Source organism: Columba livia, unplaced genomic scaffold (assembly GCF_036013475.1).
Source record: "Columba livia isolate bColLiv1 breed racing homer unplaced genomic scaffold, bColLiv1.pat.W.v2 Scaffold_1878, whole genome shotgun sequence".
NCBI lineage: Eukaryota > Metazoa > Chordata > Aves > Columbiformes > Columbidae > Columba > Columba livia.
The window spans coordinates 193-20719 of record NW_027043110.1 but is presented as its reverse complement, the minus strand read 5'-3'; the positions used below and the strand labels follow the sequence as shown (position 1 = coordinate 20719).

General features: G+C 66.9%; 3 protein-coding genes across 3 annotated transcripts; 1 reads left to right on the top strand and 2 right to left on the bottom strand.

Moving 5' to 3' along the window:
• Positions 1–56: 56 nt before the first annotated feature.
• Positions 57–3279, bottom strand: RPL18 (ribosomal protein L18). The gene is made up of 7 exons (XM_065048034.1): positions 3158–3279; positions 2848–2934; positions 2667–2774; positions 1479–1577; positions 1270–1393; positions 563–632; positions 57–163 (listed from the first exon to the last, which is right to left on the bottom strand). The coding sequence occupies exons 1-7, from the start codon at positions 3158–3160 to the stop codon at positions 88–90; spliced, it is 567 nt and encodes a 188-aa protein (XP_064904106.1). The 5' UTR covers positions 3161–3279; the 3' UTR covers positions 57–87.
• LOC110356040 (mucin-5AC-like) lies at positions 3159–15703 on the top strand. The gene is made up of 5 exons (XM_065048037.1): positions 3159–3240; positions 6033–6344; positions 7333–7427; positions 8781–8896; positions 11785–15703. The coding sequence occupies exons 1-5, from the start codon at positions 3159–3161 to the stop codon at positions 14102–14104; spliced, it is 2925 nt and encodes a 974-aa protein (XP_064904109.1). The 3' UTR covers positions 14105–15703.
• A 669-nt stretch (positions 15704–16372) lies between these two features.
• Positions 16373–18692, bottom strand: DBP (D-box binding PAR bZIP transcription factor; the record flags this gene model as incomplete). Its single annotated transcript, XM_065048036.1, has 2 exons — positions 16373–17181; positions 18483–18692. Coding segments are annotated over 2 exons (426 nt in total), but the record flags the coding sequence as incomplete, so codon positions are not given.
• Between the last annotated feature and the right edge of the window lie 1835 nt (positions 18693–20527).

Below are 20527 nucleotides of genomic sequence, written 5' to 3'. Positions count from 1 at the left end.
CTTGGGGGGGTCAGGGGGTTTGGGGGGGGTCCCCAGTGACACTCGGTGACACTCGGTGACTCGGGGGGTCCCGTTTATTGGGGGGGGTCAGTTCTTGTAGCCCCGGCTGGCGCGGCGCCCCCGCGCCCGCTCGAACTTCCGCCCCTTGGAGCGCACGTAGGGCCTGGGGGGGACACGGGGGGGTCAGGGGGGGACCCCGAATTTGGGGTGACCCCCCAACCCCAAACCCCCCACTGCAACCCAAAAAACCCCAGGAACCCCAGAATCACCCACCTGGGAACCCCCCCCAGGAGCCCCCATATCCCCCTGTGACCCCCCCAACCCAAACCCCTCCCAGCCCCCCCCAAAACTTCCCTCCCCCCCACACCCCCCAAAAAAGGCCCCAGGCGTCCAGCCCCCCTCCCACCCCCACAATCACCCAAAATTTGACCCCCCCAATAATCAACCCCCCCCCAATATTTACACGCAGCCCCCCCAGACACCCCAAAACCCCCAAACAGACACTGAATCCCCTTCTCCCAATTGACCAAAACACCCCCCAAATTAACACCCCCCCCATTACTTGGTGTGACTGTGGGGGGTCCCCGGCGCTTTCCCAAAGTGCCGATAAACCTCCCGGGCCTTGCGGGGACCTGGGGGGGGGACAAGAAATTGGGGGGGTCCCCAAAAACGGGGGGGGCCCCAATATAATTTCATTTCAGGGTGAAAAATTGGGGGAATCAGGAAAATGGTGCAATGAGAAGTGACAATAAATTGGGGGGGGATAATAAATTAAGGGTATGGGGGGGTTGGGGCCCCCAAAATTTTTGGGGGGTCCCCAAGTGTGTGAGGGTGTCCCCAGGTCTGGGGGTGTCCCCTAAAATAGGGGGGTCTCCATAAAATGGGAAGAGAGCAAGGGGTCCCCAAATATTTGTGGGGGTCTGCAGGGAGTTTAGGGGGGTCTGGGGGGAGTCTCCAAAATTTGGGGGGTCCCAAGGGACATGGGGGGGGTCCCCAGAAAAAGGCAGGAGAGTGGGGGGGGGGGGGTCCCGGGGGATTGGGGGAGATTTGAGGGGTCTCCCTAAAATTTGGGAAGGTCCTAAGGGGCTTGGGGGGGGTCCCCAAAATCTGGGGGGATCCCAAGGGGCTTGGGGGGGGCAGAAAAAGGCAGGAGAGCAGGTAGGTCCCTGGGGATTTGGGGGGTCTGGGGGGGCTCGGGGTGGGTTTGGGGGTTCAAGGGGATCCCCCCATTTCCTGGGGGGGGGGTCCCGGGGGGGTCGCAGCACCCACCCGACAGCAGGACGGTCCCTTTGCCCTTGGGGGTGGCCATGGCCAGCTGGTCGAAGGTCAAGATCGTCCCCCCCGCCCTGAGGATGCGGCTCCGGGCGCCTCGTGTCACCCGCAGGGCGCAAACCTGGGGGGGGACACAAGGTAAGGGGGGGGGGGGGGGACACATAAAACAAGGGGGGGGACACCCCCAGACCCCCCCCCGGTGTCACCTTGAGCTTGGGGACGTCCTGGATGCGCACGTCGTCCGTCACCGTCCCCACCACCACGGCCGTCTTGTCCCCGCGCCCCGGGCGCTTCATCATGCGGATCTGGGGGGGGGGCGACATGCAAAATATGGAGGGAGGGCACCCATGGGTGCTGCCCCCCCTTCCCAACCCCATTGTGGCGTCAACCCCCCTTGTTTTGGGTCCAAATGCTGTTATTTTGGGTCTAAGTCGGAGCAACTTGCACTGAAACGCTGTTGTTTTGGGGGTGTTGGTACAAATCCCCCCCCACCCAGGAAGTGTTACTGGGCACCCTCCCCCCCCAGCACCCATGGGTGCCCCCCCAGGGTTCCTTTGGGCCCAAACCCCTTTGAGTTTAGATCTAAACCCTTTACTTTGGAACCAAATGCTTCTATTTTAGACCCAGATCTCGCTATTTTCAACCCAAACCTCATCATTTCGGACCCAAATCTCATCATTTCGGACCCAAATCTCATCATTTCGGACCCAAATCTCATCATTTTAGATACCAACCCTTTTATTTTAACCCAAATCTCACCGGTTTGGACCCAAATCCTCATTAATTTAGACCCAGACCCTCCTTGTTAATTGGGGGGACCCCAAACCCCCCTCGTTAATTTGGGGACCCAAACCCCCCTCGTTAATTTGGGGACCCAAACCCCTCCCCGTTAATTGGGGGGACCCAAACCCCCATTAATTAGGGGGACCCCAAACCCTCATCGTTAATTGGGGGGACCCCAAACCCTCATCGTTAATTGGGGGGACCCCAAACCCTCATCATTAATTGGGGGGACCCCAACCCCTCCCCGTTAATTGGGGGGACCCCAAACCCTCATCGTTAATTGGGGGGACCCCAAACCCTCATCGTTAATTGGGGGGACCCCAACCCCTCCCCGTTAATTGGGGGGACCCAAACCCTCATTAATTGGGGACCCAAACCCTCCTCGTTAACTGGGGGGACCCCAGACCCTCCTCCTTAATTTGGACCCAACCCTCCTTGTTTTAGCCACAATCCGGCTATTTCACACCCAAACGCTCCTATTTCGGACCCAAACCTCACCCCTTTGGACCCGACTCCCCACGTTTCAGACCCAAATCCTGCTACTTTCGCACCAGACCCCCCCAATTTTGGTTCCAAACCCCCCGATTTCCGTGTCCCCCCCCCCCACTCACCATCCGCGACAGCGACAGCGGGGGCCGGTTGCTCCGGCTCATGAACAGCCGCTTCAGAATGACTTTATTGAAGGGCGCGTTGGTCCGGCGGGCCAGGAAGCGGTACAGCTGCGGGGACACGGCGCTCAGCACCGGGGGGGCCCCGTTTCCCGCCCCCCCCCGCCCCCCCGGTGCCTCCCACCTTAACGAGCAGCCGCAGGTAAATGTCTTGGCTCTTGGGTTCGCGGCGCCGAACCTTCCGGTCCCGGTTGTGGCGGATGTCGATGCCCTGGGCGGGAGAACCGCGGTTAGGCCGCCATCAGGCCGCGCCCGCTACCGGCGCCGCCATCGCGCAGCGGATCCGCCATCCCGCCCCGTTCTCGCCGCCATCGCGTCCCCCGCGCTCCCGCCGACATCCCCCGGGAGCGGCGGCACCGGCGCGGCCGCTGCTCGGGGCGGATGGCGGTGGATTCGCGTCCCCCCCCCCTCCCCATCCCATAAGCCGGACCCACCATGACGGCGGCGCCTGAAGAGAAGGAGCGCGGCCGCGCGGGTGGTTATGGGAAAGCAGCAGGGACTTCCGGCGGAAGTGGAGGTGTGGGGGCCGCTCTGCGCCGCGCCGCTCTATGGTGCTGGAGGACTGCGGCGGGAAAACGGCTGCCAATATAAACGCTGAAGAGCTTAAACGCTTAATTAGCGCTGTTAATTGCGTTAACCGGAGCGGGGGGCACCGGCTGGGCCCCGCCGCTGTGTTGCCGCGCACCGCGGCCGCGCCGCCCGCGCGTTTTTAATGGCAAAGCCGGCCTTGCCCTCAGCCAAGATGTCTGCCGTGGCCTCGCCCTCACGCCACCGTTGCCATGGCTCCGCCGCTCCTATTGGCTGACGCGCCGGCTCCCCCAAAGATGGCGGCCGGAGCGGCGGCTCCCCCAAGAAAAATGGCGTCCCCGCGGCGTCAACCCCGTTCCTCCCCGCAGCGCCCCCGCCCTCAACAAACATGTCGGAACGCCGCGTGGGGCGGGGCCAGAGCGGCGACGCTTTCCATTGGCTGCCAGCCGGGGGCTCGGCACTGCGTGATTGGTGGGTTGGGCGGGAGGCGGGGAGCGCTTCCGGGGTGGGGGGCGCACGGAGCGGCCGGTGCGGGACGGACGGGGCGACAACGGGCCCGGGGGGACAAACGGACGCGGGGGGACAAACGGACGCGGGGGGAGGACACGGAGCGGGGGGGACACGGAGCGGGGGCCCCTCCCCTCCCCCCTCCCCGAGCCGGGGGGGCCCATGACAAGGTGGGACAATGGGGGGACAATGGGCGGTAACGGGGGTGGGAGTGGGGGGGGGACAGGCTTCGGGGGGCGAGGTAGGCCGCGGGGGGGGGGGGGGAGGAGATGGGGGGGGAGACCCCGCTAATTGGGGGGGGGGACACTAATTGTGGGGCGACACCACTAATTGAAGGGGCACTAATTGGGGACGATCCCATTCATTGAAGGGGGTACTAATTGGGGGGGGGCATTAATTATGGGGGGGACCCCACTAATAGAAGTGGCACTAATTGGGGGGGGGCACTAATTATGGGGGGAACCCACTAATTATGGGGACACTAATTTTGGGGGGGGGACACTAATTATTGGGGGACCCCACTAATAGAAGTGACACTAATTGGGGGGGAGCACTAATTATGGGGGGGGGTCCCCACTAATAGAAGGGACACTAATGGGGGGGGCACTAATTATGGGGGGGGTCCCCACTAATTATGGGGGGGTCCCCACTAATAGAAGAGACACTAATGGGGGGGGCACTAATTATGGGGGGGGGGTCCCCACTAATTGTGGTGCCCCCCCCCCCTTACATAACTTCCTCCCCCCCAGGTGCCCCCGCCCCCCCCATGGAGCAGCCGCTGCTCGAAGGCGACTTCGGGGGCCCCCCCACTTCCGGGTGCCCCCCCCGCTTCCAGCTGCGCTTGACCCCCACCCAGCTGCACATCCGGGGGGGCCCCCCCCCACAACCCGTTTTTCGGGGGGGGGGTCCCTGCGCCTGGTTGACATCGTGGGGTGTCACACGTTCCGCTGCCCCCCCCGCCCCCACGCCGCCTTCTTCACCGTCTTCGCGTACCCCCCCCGGGGGGGGCCCGGCGGGGGGGGGGGGCGGGGGGGGGCGGCGCCGCTGCGCCCCCACTTTTGGGGTGGACGGGGCCCCCCGGTACGAGGGGAACCGCGCGGTGGCCGAGCGCTGGGCCACCACCATTCGCTGCCTCGTGCGGGGGGTCCCGCCGCCCCCCCCATGACGGTGAGAAAATGGGGGGACCCCCCCAAAACATGGGGGGGGGGGTGGGGGTTTGGGGGCCCCCCCTAGAAAATTAGGGGGTAATAAGAGGGGGATCCCCCACATGTTCCTTATTGGACATAGTGGGGGGTGTCTGTGGGATGGGGGGGCTGTAGGATCGGGGGGGGTCTATGGGGCGGGGGGTCTATGGGACAGGGGGTCTATGGGACGGGGGCGTCTATGGGATGGGGGGGGTCTGTGGACTCTGGGGGGTCTATGGGACGGAAGGGTCTATGGGACGGGGGGGGTCTATGGGACGGGGGGGTCTGTAGGCTCGGGGGGGTCTATGGGACGGGGGGTCTGTGGGACGGGGGGTCTGTAGGATGGGGGGGGACTATGGGATGGGGGGTCTGTAGGCTCGGGGGGGTCTGTGGGTGGGGGGTCTATGGGACAGGGGTGTGTGGGCTGGGGGGGGGACTATGGGATGGGGGGTCTATGGGATGGGGGGGTCTGTAGGATCAGGGGGGTCTGTGGGCTGGGGGTCTGTGGGTGGGGGGATCTGTGGGTGGGTGTGCTGGGGGTCTGTGGGGGGGGTCTGTGGGGGGGGGGCTGTGGGGGGTGTGGGGGGGTCTGTGGGGGGGGGTCTGTGGGGGGGGGTCTGTGGGGGGTGTGCTGGGGGGTCTGTGGGGGGGTCTGTGGGGGGGTCTGGGGGGGGGGTCTGGGGGGGTCTGTGGGGTGTGGGGGGTCTGGGGGGGGTCTGGGGGGTCTGTGGGGTGGGGGGGGGTCTGTGGGGGTCTGTGGGGGGTCTGTGGGGTCTGTGGGGCGGGGTCTGGGGGGGTCTGTGGGGGGGTCTGTGGGGTCTGTGGGGTGGGGGGGGGTCTGTGGGGGTCTGTGGGGTCTGTGGGGTGGGGGGGGGTCTGTGGGGGTCTGTGGGGGGGTCTGTGGGGGGGTCTGTGGGGGGGTCTGTGGGGGTGGGGTCTGTGGGGGGTCTGGGGGGGTCTGTGGGGGGGGTCTGTGGGGTCTGTGGGGCGGGGTCTGTGGGGTCTGTGGGGGGTCTGTGGGTGGGTGTGCTGGGGGGTCTGTGGGGTGTGGGGGGGGGTCGCCGTGCCGCCCGTGACGCGCTGTGCGCAGGGCCCCCCCCCGCGCTGCGGCGCCGGCGGCTGCTGCTGCTGCTCAACCCGTTTGGGGGGCGGGGCCGCGCGCTGCGCTGGTGCCAGAGCCACGTGCTGCCCGTGCTCAGCGAGGCCGACATCGCCTTCAACCTGCTGCAGACAGGTGGGGGGGTCTGGGGGGGGTCCTGGGGGGTCCTGGGGGGTTATTTGGGGGGTTATTTGGGGGGTTATTTGGGGGTTTCGGGGGGTTATTTGGGGGTTTCGGGGGGTTATTTGGGGGTCCTGCCCGTGCTGGGCGAGGCCGACATCGCCTTCAACCTGCTGCAGACAGGTGGGGCCGGGGGGGGGCGGGGGGGGTCCTGGGGGGGTCACCGGGGGGGTCCTGGGGGGGTCCCTGAGGGGTTATTTGGGGTTATTTGGGGGTTATTTGGGGGTCCTGCCCATGCTCACCAAGGCTGATATTGGGTTCAAGCTACTGCAGACAGGTCAGGGGGGGTCTGGGGAGCCCTGGGGGGGTCTTGGGGGAGTCACTGAGGGGTTATTTGGGGGTTATTTGGGGGTTTCGGGGGGTTATTTGGGGTTATTTGGGGGGTTATTTGGGGTTATTTGGGGGTTATTTGGGGTTATTTGGGGTTATTTGGGGTTATTAGGGGTTATTTGGGGGTCCTGCCCATGCTCAGCGGGGCTGATATTGGGTTCAAGCTGCTGCAGACAGGTCAGGGGGGTCCGGGAGGGTCCTGGGGGGGTCCCTGAGGGGTGATTTGGGGTGATTTGGGGGGTTTGGGGAGTTTGGGGTGATTTGGGGGGTTTGGGGTGATTTGGGGGGTTTGGGGTGATTTGGGGCCCTGGGGAGTTTGGGGGGTCCTGGGGGCGCCAGCTGCGCTTTGGGCTGTTCTGGGTTGTTCTGGGTCCTTTTTGGGCTGTTTCGGGTCCTTTTGGGGTTGTTTTGGGTCTTTTTTGGGTTGGTTTGGGTCCATTTTTGGGTTGTTCTGCGTCCATTTTGGGCTGTTTTGGGTCCATTTTGGGGCTGGTTTGGGACCATTTTTGGGTCCATTTTTGGATTGGTTTGGGTCCATTTTTGGTCCATTTTGGGCTGTTTTGGGTCCATTTTTGGGTCCATTTTTGGGGTTCTGGGTCCATTTTTGGGTCCATTTTGGGCTGTTTTGGGTCCATTTTTGGGTCCATTTTGGGCTTGGTTTGGGGGGTTTTGTGACCCGGGGGGTTTCGGGGACTCCCGGGGGTGTTTTTTGGGGTCCCCGGGCGGCTTTTGGGCTGATTTGGGGTGATTTTGGGGGTCCCGATGTGCGTCCCCCCCCCAGAACGTCGGAACCACGCGCGGGACCTGGTGGCGACGCTGGCGCTGGAGCAGTGGGACGGGATCGTCACCGCGTCGGGGGATGGGCTCATCTACGAGGTGGGAGGCGCCCCGAGAACACCCCGAGTCACCCGAAAAACACCCCGAGTCACCCGAAAACACCCGAGAACACCCCGAGTCACCCCAAAAACACCCCGAGAACACCCCGAGTCACCCCGAGTCACCCGAGAACACCCCGAGAACACCCCGAGTCACCCCAAAAACACCCCGAGAACACCCCGAGTCACCCGAGAACACCCCGAGAACACCCCGAGAACACCCCGAGTCACCCCGAGAACACCCCGAGAACACCCCGAGAACACCCCAAAAACACCCCGAGTCACCCGAAAAACACCCCGAGAACACCCCGAGTCACCCGAAAAACACCCCGAGAACACCCCGAGTCACCCGAGAACACCCCGAAAACACCCCGAGAACACCCTGAGTCACCACGAAAAACACCCCGAGAACACCCCGAGTCACCCCGAAAACACCCCAAGTCACCCGAAAAACACCCCGAGTCACCCCAAAAAAACACCCCGAAAACACCCCGAGTCACCCCGAGAACACCCCGAGTCACCCCGAGAACACCCCGAAAACACCCCGAGAACACCCCGAGTCACCCGAAAACACCCCGAGTCACCCCAAAAAACACCCCGAGTCACCCCGAAAACACCCCCGAAAACACCCCGAAAACACCCCGAGACACCCCAAAAACACCCCGAGTCACCCCGAAAACACCCCGAGTCACCCCAAAACCCGCCCCAGGGACCCCTGGGGTCACCCCGAAAATGGGACCCCAAAACTCACCCCAAAGTGATCCCAAAACTCACCGCAAAACCCACCCAAAGTGACTTAAATCACTCCCAGGAGTTCAGGGGGACCCAGGCGTTCGGGAGGGACCCAGGCGTTCGGGGGGGACCCAGGAGGTCAGGGGGGGACCCAGGAGTTTGGGAGGGACCCAGGCGTTCGGGGGGGACCCAGGAGGTCAGGGGGGGACCCAGGCGTCCGGGACCCAGGTGTCCAGGAGGGGACCCAGGCGTTTGCGGTGGGGGACTCAGGCATCTGGGGGGGGGACCCAGGTGTCCGGGAGGGACCCAGGCATCTGGGGCGGGACCCCGGCGTTTGGGAGGGACCCAGGCGTCCGGGCAGGACCCAGGCGTCCAATGGGGGACCCAGGCGTGCGGGTGGGACCCAGGCGTCCAGGGGAGGACCCAGGGGAGGACCCAGGCGTCCGGGCGGGACCCAGGCATTCGGGGGGACCCAGGCGTCCAGGGGAGGACCCAGGCTTTCGGGAGGGACCCAGGCGTCCGGGCGGGACCCCGGCGTCCGGGCGGGACCCCGGCGTGCGGGTGGGACCCCGGCGTCCGGGCGGGACCCCGGCGTGCGGGTGAGCCTCGGCCGTGCCCGCAGGTGGTGAACGGGCTCCTGCGGCGGCCGGACTGGGAGGCGGCGCTGGGGACGCCCCTGGGGGTGCTGCCCTGCGGCTCCGGCAACGCGCTGGCGGCCACGCTCAACTGGCACGCCGGGTACGGACACGGGGACGGGACGGGGGACAGGGGACATGGGGACAGCTATGGGGACATGGGGACAGGGGACATGGGGACAGGGGACATGGGGACAGCAGTGGGGACATGGGGACAGGGGGACATGGGACAGGGGGACATGGGGACAGGGGGACATGGGGACAGGGGGACATGGGGACAGGGGACATGGGGACAGCAGTGGGGACATGGGGACAGGGGACATGGGGACATGGGGACATGGGGACATGGGGACAGGGGGACATGGGGACATGGGGACAGGGGACAGCAATGGGGACAGGGGGACATGGGGACAGGGGACATGGGGACATGGGGACAGGGGACAGGGGGACATGGGGACAGGGGACATGGGGACAGCAGTGGGGACATGGGGACAGGGGGACATGGGGACAGGGGACATGGGGACATGGGGACAGGGGGACATGGGGACAGGGGGACAGGGGACATGGGGACATGGGGACAGGGGGACATGGGGACATGGGGACAGGGGACAGGGGGACATGGGGACAGGGGACATGGGGACAGCAGTGGGGACAGGGGGACATGGGGACATGGGGACATGGGGACATGGGGACAGGGGACAGGGGGACATGGGGACAGGGGACATGGGGACAGCAGTGGGGACATGGGGACAGGGGACAGGGGGACAGGGGGACATGGGGACATGGGGACAGCAGTGGGGACATGGGGACAGGGGACAGGGGGACATGGGGACATGGGGACAGGGGACATGGGGACAGGGGACATGGGGACAGCAATGGGGACATGGGGACATGGGACATGGGGACAGGGGGACATGGGGACAGGGGACATGGGGACAGCAGTGGGGACATGGGGACAGGGGACAGGGGGACAGGGGGACATGGGGACATGGGGACAGCAGTGGGGACATGGGGACAGGGGACAGGGGGACATGGGGACATGGGGACATGGGGACAGGGGACATGGGGACAGCAATGGGGACATGGGGACATGGGGACACTGCCACGCCAGGTCAGGACATGGGGACAGGGGACGTGGGGACACAGGGACACTGTGTGTCTGTCCATCCTCAGCCTGTCCCCTGTCCCTGACTGTCCGTCTGTCCGTCCTCAGGCTGGCCCCTGTCCCTAACTGTCTGTCTGTCCGTCTGCAGGCTGTCCCATCCCTAACCGTCCGTCTGTCCATCCTCAGGCTGTCCCCTGTCCCTGACTGTCCATCTGTCCATCCTCAGCCTGTCCCCTGTCTAACCGTCCGTCTGTCCGTCCGCAGGCTGTCCCATCCCTAACCGTCCGTCTGTCCGTCTGCAGGCTGTCCCCTGTCTAACCGTCCGTCTGTCCGTCCTCAGGCTGTCCCCTGTCTAACCGTCCGTCTGTCCGTCCGCAGGCTGTCCCCTGTCTAACCGTCCGTCTGTCCGTCCGCAGGCTGTCCCTGTCTAACCGTCCGTCTGTCCGTCCGCAGGCTGTCCCTGTCTAACCGTCCGTCTGTCCGTCCGCAGGCTGTCCCCTGTCTAACCGTCCGTCTGTCCGTCCGCAGGCTGTCCCCTGTCTAACCGTCCGTCTGTCCGTCCGCAGGCTGTCCCCTGTCTAACTGTCCGTCTGTCCGTCCTCAGGCTGTCCCCTGTCTAACCGTCCGTCTGTCCGTCCGCAGGCTGTCCCCTGTCTAACCGTCCGTGTGTCCGTCCGCAGGCTGTCCCCTGTCTAACCGTCCGTCTGTCCATCCGCAGGCTGTCCCCTGTCCCTGTCTAACCGTCCGTCTGTCCGTCCGCAGGCTGTCCCATCCCTGACTGTCCATCTGTCCGTCCGCAGGCTGTCCGCTGTCTAACCGTCCGTGTGTCCGTCCGCAGGCTGTCCCCTGTCTAACCGTCCGTCTGTCCGTCCGCAGGCTGTCCCTGTCTAACCGTCCGTCTGTCCGTCCGCAGGCTGTCCCTGTCTAACCGTCCGTCTGTCCGTCCGCAGGCTGTCCCCTGTCTAACCGTCCGTCTGTCCATCCTCCGGCTGTCCCCTGTCTAACCGTCCGTCTGTCCGTCCTCAGGCTGTCCCCTGTCCCCTGTCTAACCGTCCGTCTGTCCATCCTCCGGCTGTCCCCTGTCTAACCGTCCGTCTGTCCGTCCTCAGGCTGTCCCCTGTCCCTGTCTAACCGTCCGTCTGTCCGTCCGCAGGCTGTCCCTGTCTAACCGTCCGTCTGTCCGTCCGCAGGCTGTCCCCTGTCTAACCGTCCGTCTGTCCGTCCGCAGGCTGTCCCCTGTCTAACCGTCCGTCTGTCCGTCCGCAGGCTGTCCCTGTCTAACCGTCCGTCTGTCCGTCCGCAGGCTGTCCCTGTCTAACCGTCCGTCTGTCCGTCCGCAGGCTGTCCCCTGTCTAACCGTCCGTCTGTCCGTCCGCAGGCTGTCCCCTGTCCCTGTCTAACCGTCCGTCTGTCCACCCTCAGCCTGTCCCCTGTCTAACCGTCCGCCTGTCCGTCCGCAGGCTGTCCCTGTCTAACCGTCCGTCTGTCCGTCCGCAGGCTGTCCCATCCCTAACTGTCCGCCTGTCCGTCCGCAGGCTGTCCCCTGTCTAACCGTCCGTCTGTCCACCCTCAGCCTGTCCCCTGTCTAACCGTCCGCCTGTCCGTCCGCAGGCTGTCCCCTGTCTAACCGTCCGTCTGTCCGTCCGCAGGCTGTCCCCTGTCTAACCGTCCGTCTGTCCGTCCGCAGGCTGTCCCCTGTCTAACCGTCCGTCTGTCCGTCCGCAGGCTGTCCCCTGTCCCTGTCTAACCGTCCGTCTGTCCGTCCGCAGGCTGTCCCTGTCTAACCGTCCGTCTGTCCATCCTCCGGCTGTCCCCTGTCTAACCGTCCGTCTGTCCGTCCGCAGGCTGTCCCATCCCTGACTGTCCATCTGTCTGTCCGTCCGCAGGCTGTCCCCGGCGCTGGGCGTGCCGCTGCTGCAGAACCTGTGTGTGCTGCTGTGCCACGCGGCGCCGCGCCCGCTGGACCTGCTGTCGGTGACCACGGCGTCGGGCGCGCGCGTGGCCGCCGTGCTGGGCGTGGCCTGGGGGCTGGTGGCCGACGTGGACGTGGTGACCGAGCGGCTGCGCGCGCTGGGCCCCGCGCGCTTCCTGCTGGGCGCCGTCACCCGCCTGCTCACCATGAACACCTACCGGGGCCGCCTGTCCTACCTGCCCGCGCGGCCCGCGGACACCGGCACCGGCACCGGCACCCGCGGGGTCACCCGCAGCGTCACCTGCGATGGCATCTGCACCAGCGATGGCACCCACGGTGTCACCTCCGATGGCACCGCCAGCGTCACCTGCGGTGTCACCCGCAGCGTCACCTGCGATGAGATCTGCACCAGCGATGGCACCCACAGCGTCACCCGCGACAGCACCGGCAACAGCGATGACACCCACAGCGTCACCCGCGGTGTCACCCGCAACAGCACCGGCAACAGCGATGGCACCCACAGTGTCACCCGCGGTGTCACCCGCAGTGTCACCTGTGATGGCATCTGCACCAGCCATGGCACCCACAGTGTCACCCGTGACAGCACCAGCAATGGCACCGGCAGCGTCACCCGCGGTGTCACCTGTGATGGCATCTGCACCACTGATGGCACCCATGGTGTCACCTCTGATGGCACCAGCAGCGTCACCCGCGGTGTCACCCGCAGCGTCACCTGCGATGGGATCTGCACCAGCGATGGCACCCACAGCGTCACCCACGACAGCACCGGCAACAGCGATGGCACCCACGGTGTCACCCACGGTGTCACCCGCAACAGCACCGGTAACAGCGATGGCACCCACAGTGTCACCCGCGGTGTCACCCGCAGCGTCACCTGCGATGGGATCTGCACCAGTGATGGTACCTGCGGTGTCACCTGCAGCATCACCCGCGACGGCACCAGCAACAGCGATGGCACCCACAGTGTCACCCATGATGGCACCGTCACCCATAGTGTCACCCGCAGTGTCACCCACAGCGTCACCTGCGATGGTATCTGCAGCGTCACCCACAATGGCACCGGCGATGGCACTCATGGTGTCACCCGCAGCATCACCTGCGATGGTATCTGTGATGTCACCCATGATGTCACCTGCAGTGTCACCCACAGCGTCACCTGCGATTTCACCTGTGGTGTCACCCGTGATGTCACCAGGGACGTCACCCACAGTGTCACCAAGGTCCCGCTGCCGCGCGCCGTGTCCGACCTGGGGCTGTGCCGGGGGGGACAGGACCCTGGGGACAGTCCTGGGCTTGGGGACAGTTTGAGGCTTGGGGACAATTCTGGGCTTGGGGACAATTCAAGGCTTGGGGACAGTTCTGAGCTTGGGGACGATTCTGGGTTTGGGGACAACTCAGACTTAAGGGACAACCCTGGCCTTGGGGACACCCCCAGACCTGATGTCCCCAAGTCCCCCGGTGTCACCTTGACCCCTGGTGGCACCCCCAGTGTCACCTCAACCCTTGGGGACACCCCAAGACCTGGTGTCCCCAAGGTCCCTGTTGTCCCCTTCACCCCTGGGGACACCCCAAGACCTGATGTCCCCAAGGCCCCCGGTGTCCCCTTGACCCCTGGTGACCCCCCCAGTTCCACCGCCCCCAAGTCCCTTGGTGTCACCTCCACCCCTGGGGCCACCCCAAGACCTGATGTCCCCAAGGCCCCCGGTGTCACCTTGACCCCTGGTGACCCCCCCAGTTCCACCGCCCCCAAGGTCCCCAGTGTCACCTCCACCCCTGGGGCCACCCCAAGACCTGACGTCCCCAAGTCCCCTGATGTCCCCTTGTCCCCTGGTGCCCCCCCCAGCGCCAAGGCCACCCCGCCCCCCCCCGGCGGCCCCATAGACGACCTGCTGCCCCCGCTGGGGACGCCGCTGCCCCCGGGCTGGGTGACCCTGGAGGGCGACTTCGTGCTGGTGCTGGCGCTGTCCCTGTCCCACCTGGGGGCCGAGCTGGTGGCCGCCCCCCGCGCCGCCCCCCAGGACGGGCTGATCCACCTGTGCTACGCGCGGGGGGGGGTGACGCGGGGGGCGCTGCTGCGGGTGCTGCTGGCGGGGGGGGGAGGGGACGGCGGCGTCCCCCGCGGCGTCACCCGCGTCCCCGCGCGCGCCTTCCGCATCGAGCCCCTCACCCCCCGCGGGGTCCTCACCGTGGACGGCGAGCGCGTGGAGTACGGGCCGCTGCAGGGGCAGATCCACGCGGGGGCCGCCAGGCTCTTGTCACCTCCCCCGCCCTAGTGTCCCCAAGGGTCCCCAGGGGTCCCCGAGGTGATAGGGGACACCCCAAGGGACATGGGACCAAAGGGGACAGGGGACAAGGGGACACAGGACGGGTTGGTCCAGGGGCAGATCCACGCGGGGGCCGCCAGGCTCTTGTCACCTCCCCCGCCGTAGTGTCCCCAAGGGTCCCCAAGTGTCCCCGAGGTGATAGGGGACACCCCAAGGGACATGGGACCAAAGGGAACAGGGGACAAGGGGACACAGGACGGGTTGGTCCAGGAGCAGATCCATGTGGGGGCCGCCAGGCTGTTGTCACCTCCCCCAGCGTAGTGTCCCCAAGGGTCCCCAAGTGTCCGCAAGGGTCCCCAGGGCAATAGGGGACACCCCAATGGACATGGGACCAAAGGGGACAGGGGACAGGGGACACAGGACAGGCCGGTCCAGGGGCAGATCCACGCGGGGGCCACCAGGTTGTTGTCACCTCCCCCGCCCTAGTGTCCCCAAGTGTCCCCAGGGGTCCCCGAGTGTCCCCAGGAGTCCCCAAGGCAATAGGGGACACCCCAAGGGACATGGGACCAAAGGGGACAGGGGACATGGGGGCACAGGATGTGCCAGTGCGGGGGCAGATCCATGTTGGGGCAGCCAGGCGGTTGTCACCTCCCCCAGCGTAGTGTCCCCAAGTGTCCCCAAGTGTCCCCAGGGCAATAGGGGACACCCCAAGGGACATGGGACCAAAGGGGACAGGGGACAAGGGGACACAGGACGGGCCGCTGCAGGGGCAGATCCACACGGGGGCCGCCAGGCTCTTGTCACCTCCCCCGCCGTAGTGTCCCCAAGGGTCCCCAAGTGTCCCCGAGGTGATAGGGGACACCCCAAGGGACATGCGACCAAAGGGGACAGGGGACAAGGGGACACAGGACAGGCTGGTGCAGGGGCAGATCCATGTGGGGGCCACCAGGCTCTTGTCACCTCCCCCAGCGTAGTGTCCCCAAGGGTCCCCAAGGGTCCCCAGGGCAATAGGGGACACCCCAAGGGACACAGGAACTCAAGGGGATGGGGGACACAGAGGACAGAGCCACGGGGTGGTGACAGCTCTATTGTCACCTCCCCCCTGTGACAATGTCCCCAAGGGGATGGGGACACCCAAGGGACAGGGGGATATGGGGACCAATGATGGGGTGTCCCTGGGTGTCCCCAAGGGGACAGGAGACACCCCAGGGGACACGGGAACCAAAGGGGACGGGGGCACACGGGACAGAGCCACGGGGTGGTGACACAACTATTGTCACCTCCCACCCTTGACAATGTCCCCAAGGGTCCCTGAGTGTCCCCAAGGGACAGGGGGATATGGGGACCAATGACGGGGTGTCCCCAAGTGTCCGAGTGTCCCCAAGTGACCCCCATGGTGACACGTTCCCCACAGGGTCCCCGTCACCCACCCCCATGTCCCCAAGGTGACACTGAGACCCCCAGACTGGAAGGGACCCAGGCGTCCGGTTGTGTCCCCCCCGCCCCACCCCGGACGCCTGGGTCCCCTGCGGGGCGGGGGGAGGGGTACGGCGGCGTCCCCTCCCCCGCTGCAATAAACCCCCTCCCAGTCGCTCCCAGTTCATCCCAGTCGTGGGTCCAGAGATTCGCTTTATTCTGTACAAAGGCCCCTCCCCCACCCGCTGCCCCTCCCCCACCCCCAGGACCCGCGGGGGGGGGAGGGGCGGAGGGGGGAGGGGCAATAAAGTGGTCAAAGTGCAAAGGGGGGGCTGGGGGGGAAGGGACCCAGGCGTCCGGGGGTGCCCCTCCCCCCACCCCCCAGTGGCGTTACTGGCCTGAACTGGAAATGGGGCACTGGGAGGGGTGGGGGAGGGGACCCCGGACGCCTGGGTCCCCCCTGCATTGTGCTTTAAACTCGGGAATCAATATTTACAAGGGGATGGGGGGACCCAGGCGTCCGGGGGGGGACCCAGGCATTCAGGGGACCCAGGTGTCCAGGAGGGACCCAGGCATCCGGGGGACCCAGGCGTCCGGGGGGACCCAGGCATTCAGGAGACCCAGGTGTCCGGGAGGGACCCAGGCGTCCGGGAGGGACCCAGGCGTTCAGGGGGACCCAGGCGTCCGGGGGGTCTCAGTCCTGTTCTTTCCCCGTCAGTTGTTGGTGGATCCAGATCCTGGTTCTAGATCCGGTTCTAGAGCGGGTGGAGGGATCCCGGGGCCCGATCCTGGGGCCGGATCCCAGTGTCTCTGTCACCAGATCCTGGCGCTGGATCCCGTGACGGGATCTTGTCCCCAGTGTCCCCACAGGTCCCGGTACCGCGCTGGGTCACTGGGAACCACACCAGCTCCTGGGGGTCCCACGGGGACGGGTGACACCCCAACGTCCCCAGATGTCCCCGGTGTCCCCAATGTCCCCAGATGTCCCCGTGCTGGTCCTGGTACCACACCAGGTCCTGCTGGGGACAAGTGACACCCCGGTGTCCCTAAATGTCCCTGTGCCGGTCCCGGTACCGCAGCAGGTCCTGGGGGTCCCATGGGGGATGGGTGACACCCCGCTGTCCCCAGTGTCCCTAAATGTCCCTGTGCTGGTCCTGGTACCACACCAGGTCCTGGGGATCCTATGGGGGACGGGTGACACCCCAGTGTCCCCATATGTCCCTGTGCCGGTCCCGGTACCGCAGCAGGTCCTGGGGGTCCCACGGGGGATGGGTGACACCCCGGTGTCCCCAATGTCCCCAGATGTCCCCGTGCTGGTCCTGGTACCACACCAGGTCCTGCTGGGGACGGGTGACACCCTGGTGTCCCCAGATGTCCCCGTGCCGGTCCCGGTAGCGCAGCAGGTCCTGGGGGTCCCACGGGGGACGGGTGACGCGCCGCTGTCCCCGGTGTCCCTAGATGTCGCCGTGGCGGTCCCGGTAGCGCGCCAGCGTCCCGCGCAGCCGCGCCAGGTCCCTGCGCGCAGCCGCCACCTCGGAGCGCAGCGCCGCGTTCTCGCGCTCCAGCAGCGCCGCGCGCGCCGACAGCTGGTTCTCCTTGAGCCGCCGCAGCTCCCGCGAGCGCCGCGCCGCCGCGTTGTTCCGCGAGCGCCGCGACCAGTACTGCGCGTCCTGGGGACACGGGGACACGGGGACATGGGGACACGTCAGGGACACAGGGACATGGGGACACGTCAGGGACATGGGGACACAGGGACCCGCGTTGTTCCGCGAGCGCCGCGACCAGTACTGCGCGTCCTGGGGACATTGGGGACATCACAGACACGTCAGGGACACTGGGACACAGGGACATTGGGGACATGGGGACACATCAGGGACATGGGGACACGTCAGGGACATTGGGGACATTGGGGACATGGGGACATGGGGACACGTCAGGGACATGGGGACACAGGGACCCGCGTTGTTCCGCGAGCGCCGCGACCAGCACTGCGCGTCCTGGGGACATTGGGGACATCACAGACACGTCAGGGACATGGGGACATGGGGACACGTCGGGGACATGGGGACACGGGGACAGGTCAGGGACATTGGGGACACATCAGGGACATGGGGACACGTCAGGGACATTGGGGACACAGGGACCCGCGTTGTTCCGCGAGCGCCACGACCAGCACTGCGCGTGCTGGGGACATGGGGACATTGGGGACATGGGGACATGGGGACACAGGGACATGGGGACACAGGGACAGGTCAGGGACACGGGGACACGTCAGGGACGTCAGGGACACTGGGGACATGGGGACACAGGGACCCGCGTTGTTCCGCGAGCGCTGTGACCAGTACTTGCGTGTCCTGGGGACACGGGGACACGGCAGGGGACGTGGGGACAGGTCAGGGACATGGGGACAGGTCAGGGACATGGGGACATAGGGGACATGAGAGACATTGGGGACACAGGGACCCGTGTTGTTATGGGGACAGCAGGACCAGAACTGGGTGTCCTGGGGACATTGGGGACATCACAGACACGTCAGGGACGTGGGGACACAGGGACATGGGGACATCGGGGACACACAGACACATGGGGACACAGGGACGTGTGTTGTTACGGGGATGGCGGGACCAGAACTGGGGGGACAAGGGGACACGGGGACACGTCAGGGACACGGGGACAGCACAGGGGACACACGGACACGGGGACACACGGACACGGGAGGGACAGGGGGATCAAGACACAGGGGACACGGCACGCACACGGACGCCTGGGTCCCTCCCGAGCTCCTGGGTCCCTCCCGAGCTCCTGGTCCCTCCCGAACTCCTGGGTCCCCTCCACCGAACTCCTGGGTCCCTCCCGAGCTCCTGGGTCCCTCCCGAGCTCCTGGGTCCCCTCCCCCCCCAATCCCTGCCCCCTCCCCCAATTTCAGGGTATCCCCCCCCCCCTCCCCCATTTTCGGGGTCCCCACAGTCACCTTCTGCTCCTCGGGGACCAGAACCTTCCGGGCCTTGCGCGCGATTGGCTGCGGCCGCAGCTCGTCCGGCGGGAAGCGGAGGCGCCGGGGGGGGTCCAGGGGGGGCGCCCCTCCCCCCCCCGCCCCTCCCCCCGCCGGCGGCGCCTCCAGGGGGGGAGGGGACGGAGCCCGGGGGGGGGCTGGGAGAGAGGGGGGAGGGTTAGAGAGGGGTCAGGGACCCCCCATGGGGTGACACCCCCCGAACTCCTGGGTCCCCCCCGGACGCCTGGGTCCCCCCTGAACTCTTGTGTACCCCCGAACTCCTGGGTGCCCCACCCTCCCCCCGAACTCCTGGGTCCCCCCCTGGACGCCTGGGTCCCCCCTGAACTCTTGTGTACCCCCGAACTCCTGGGTGCCCTCCCCCCGCCCCGAACTCCGGGGTCCCCCCCGAACTCCTCGGTCCCCCCCGAACTCCTGGGTCCCCCGGATGCCTGGGTCCCCCCTGAACTCTTGTGTACCCCTGAACTCCTGGGTCCCCTCCCCCCCCCCAAACTCCTGGGTCCCCCCCGAACTCCTGGGTCCCTCCCGAACTCCTGGGTCCCTCGGACGCCTGGGTCCCTCGCTCACCGGGGGGGGGAGCTGGGGGGGGGGCAGCCCGTGTTCCGCAGAAACTCGTCCAGATCCACGTACTCCAGGTCGCCTCCCCCCCCCCGCCCCCCCCCCACGCGTGGGGTGGGGGGAGGGGCGGGGGGGTCCCCACGAACGTTCCTCCCGCCGACTCCATCCTGCGCGGGGGGGGGGGGGGGAGGGGGGAGGGGACACGAATCACCAGAGCGTCCCCCTCCCCCCCCCCCCCGCCCCCCCGCTTCGTGACACGCGCGGGGGGGGCGGGGCGCACGTGCGGGGGTCACGTGGGGAACGCGCACCCCCCACCCCCCAATCCCCACGTGCGGCGTCACCTCGGGTGACCCCGCGGGATTTTCCCACGGTCACAAGCGCCCCCCCCGTGTCCCCCCCCCCTCCCCCTTCCCCCCCCACCCCCCCGTGTCCCCCGATCCGCGTCCCCTCCCCCGCTCCCGGTACCTCCGGCCCCGCCGCCTCCTCCTCATGAAGCGCCCGCGGGGCCGCACGGCGGCGCTGCGCACCCCCAGGGGGCGTGGCCTCGATAGCCCCGCCCCCAGGCCCGCCTTCAGCCTATCGCGGCTCTCCCGGCCCGCTGGCCACGCCCGTCCGCGCACGTTGCGCCGCGCTCATTGGTTCTCCGGCCCGGCCCAATCCCCGCCCAGCGCTGCAGGTGTGGCCCCGCCCCTCTCCCGATCCAAGCCACGCCCCCCTCTGGCGCGCCGCTGCAGCCAATGGGAGCGCGGAGGGGGTGGCGGGGGCGGGGCCAGCGGTCACGCGGCGCGGCCATGGGGGCGCTGACCCAGATTTGACCAATAGGGCCGCGGCAGGTGGGCGGGGCCTGACCCAGTTTTGGCCAATGGGGGCTGAGGGGCGGGGAGCACGCGGGGCTGCACGTGCCAGCCGCGGGGGGAGGCGAAGCGCGTTAAAAGGGCCGCTCTCTTAAAGCGGCGAGGCCCTTAAAAGGGCAACGGCCAGAGTGGCGGGGACCGCGGGAGGGACCCCGGCGTTCGGGACCGCCCTGGGGGGACAAACCCCCACCCGCGACCCCGTCCCGTGTGACAAATGTCAGAAAAAAGTGTCGCCCCCCCTGTCCCGCGGCCTCTTCGGAGGGGGACGCGGCTCCGCTTCTCCTCCGGCCGTCGCGTCACTTCCGCCTCCAAAATCCGCTCCTCTGATTGGCTACGAGCACCGCCCCCCCATTGCCGCCATTTTTGAAACGGGCACTGAGGGCCCCGGCCGCCATTCCGGAAGCGGGCGACACCCCCCCACCTCCCGTGCGCCATCTTGGCTGAGGGCAGCCGCCGCCATCTTGTCTCTCTGCCCGTTGCTGCGCAGCCGCCGCCATCTTGCCCGGAGGCGCCTGTCGCCGCCGCGGCGCCATCTTTGATAAGGGCAACGCCGTTTTACCCGTTTTTCCCCTATTTTTGTGCCCGTCCCGGTCC

Coding starts and splice junctions, on each gene's coding strand:
- LOC110356040 (XM_065048037.1), top strand. CDS start 3,159: ATGACGGCGGCGCCTGAAGAGAAGGAGCGCGGCCGCGCGGGTGGTTAT. Junction 6,345..7,332: donor CTTCAACCTGCTGCAGACAG/GTGGGGCCGGGG, acceptor TCCCCCCCCCAG/AACGTCGGAACCACGCGCGG. Junction 8,897..11,784: donor ACGCTCAACTGGCACGCCGG/GTACGGACACGG, acceptor GTCCGTCCGCAG/GCTGTCCCCGGCGCTGGGCG.
- RPL18 (XM_065048034.1), bottom strand. Junction 1,578..2,666: donor CGCTGTCGCTGTCGCGGATG/GTGAGTGGGGGG, acceptor CCCCCCCCCCAG/ATCCGCATGATGAAGCGCCC. Junction 1,394..1,478: donor AGGACGTCCCCAAGCTCAAG/GTGACACCGGGG, acceptor GTCCCCCCCCAG/GTTTGCGCCCTGCGGGTGAC.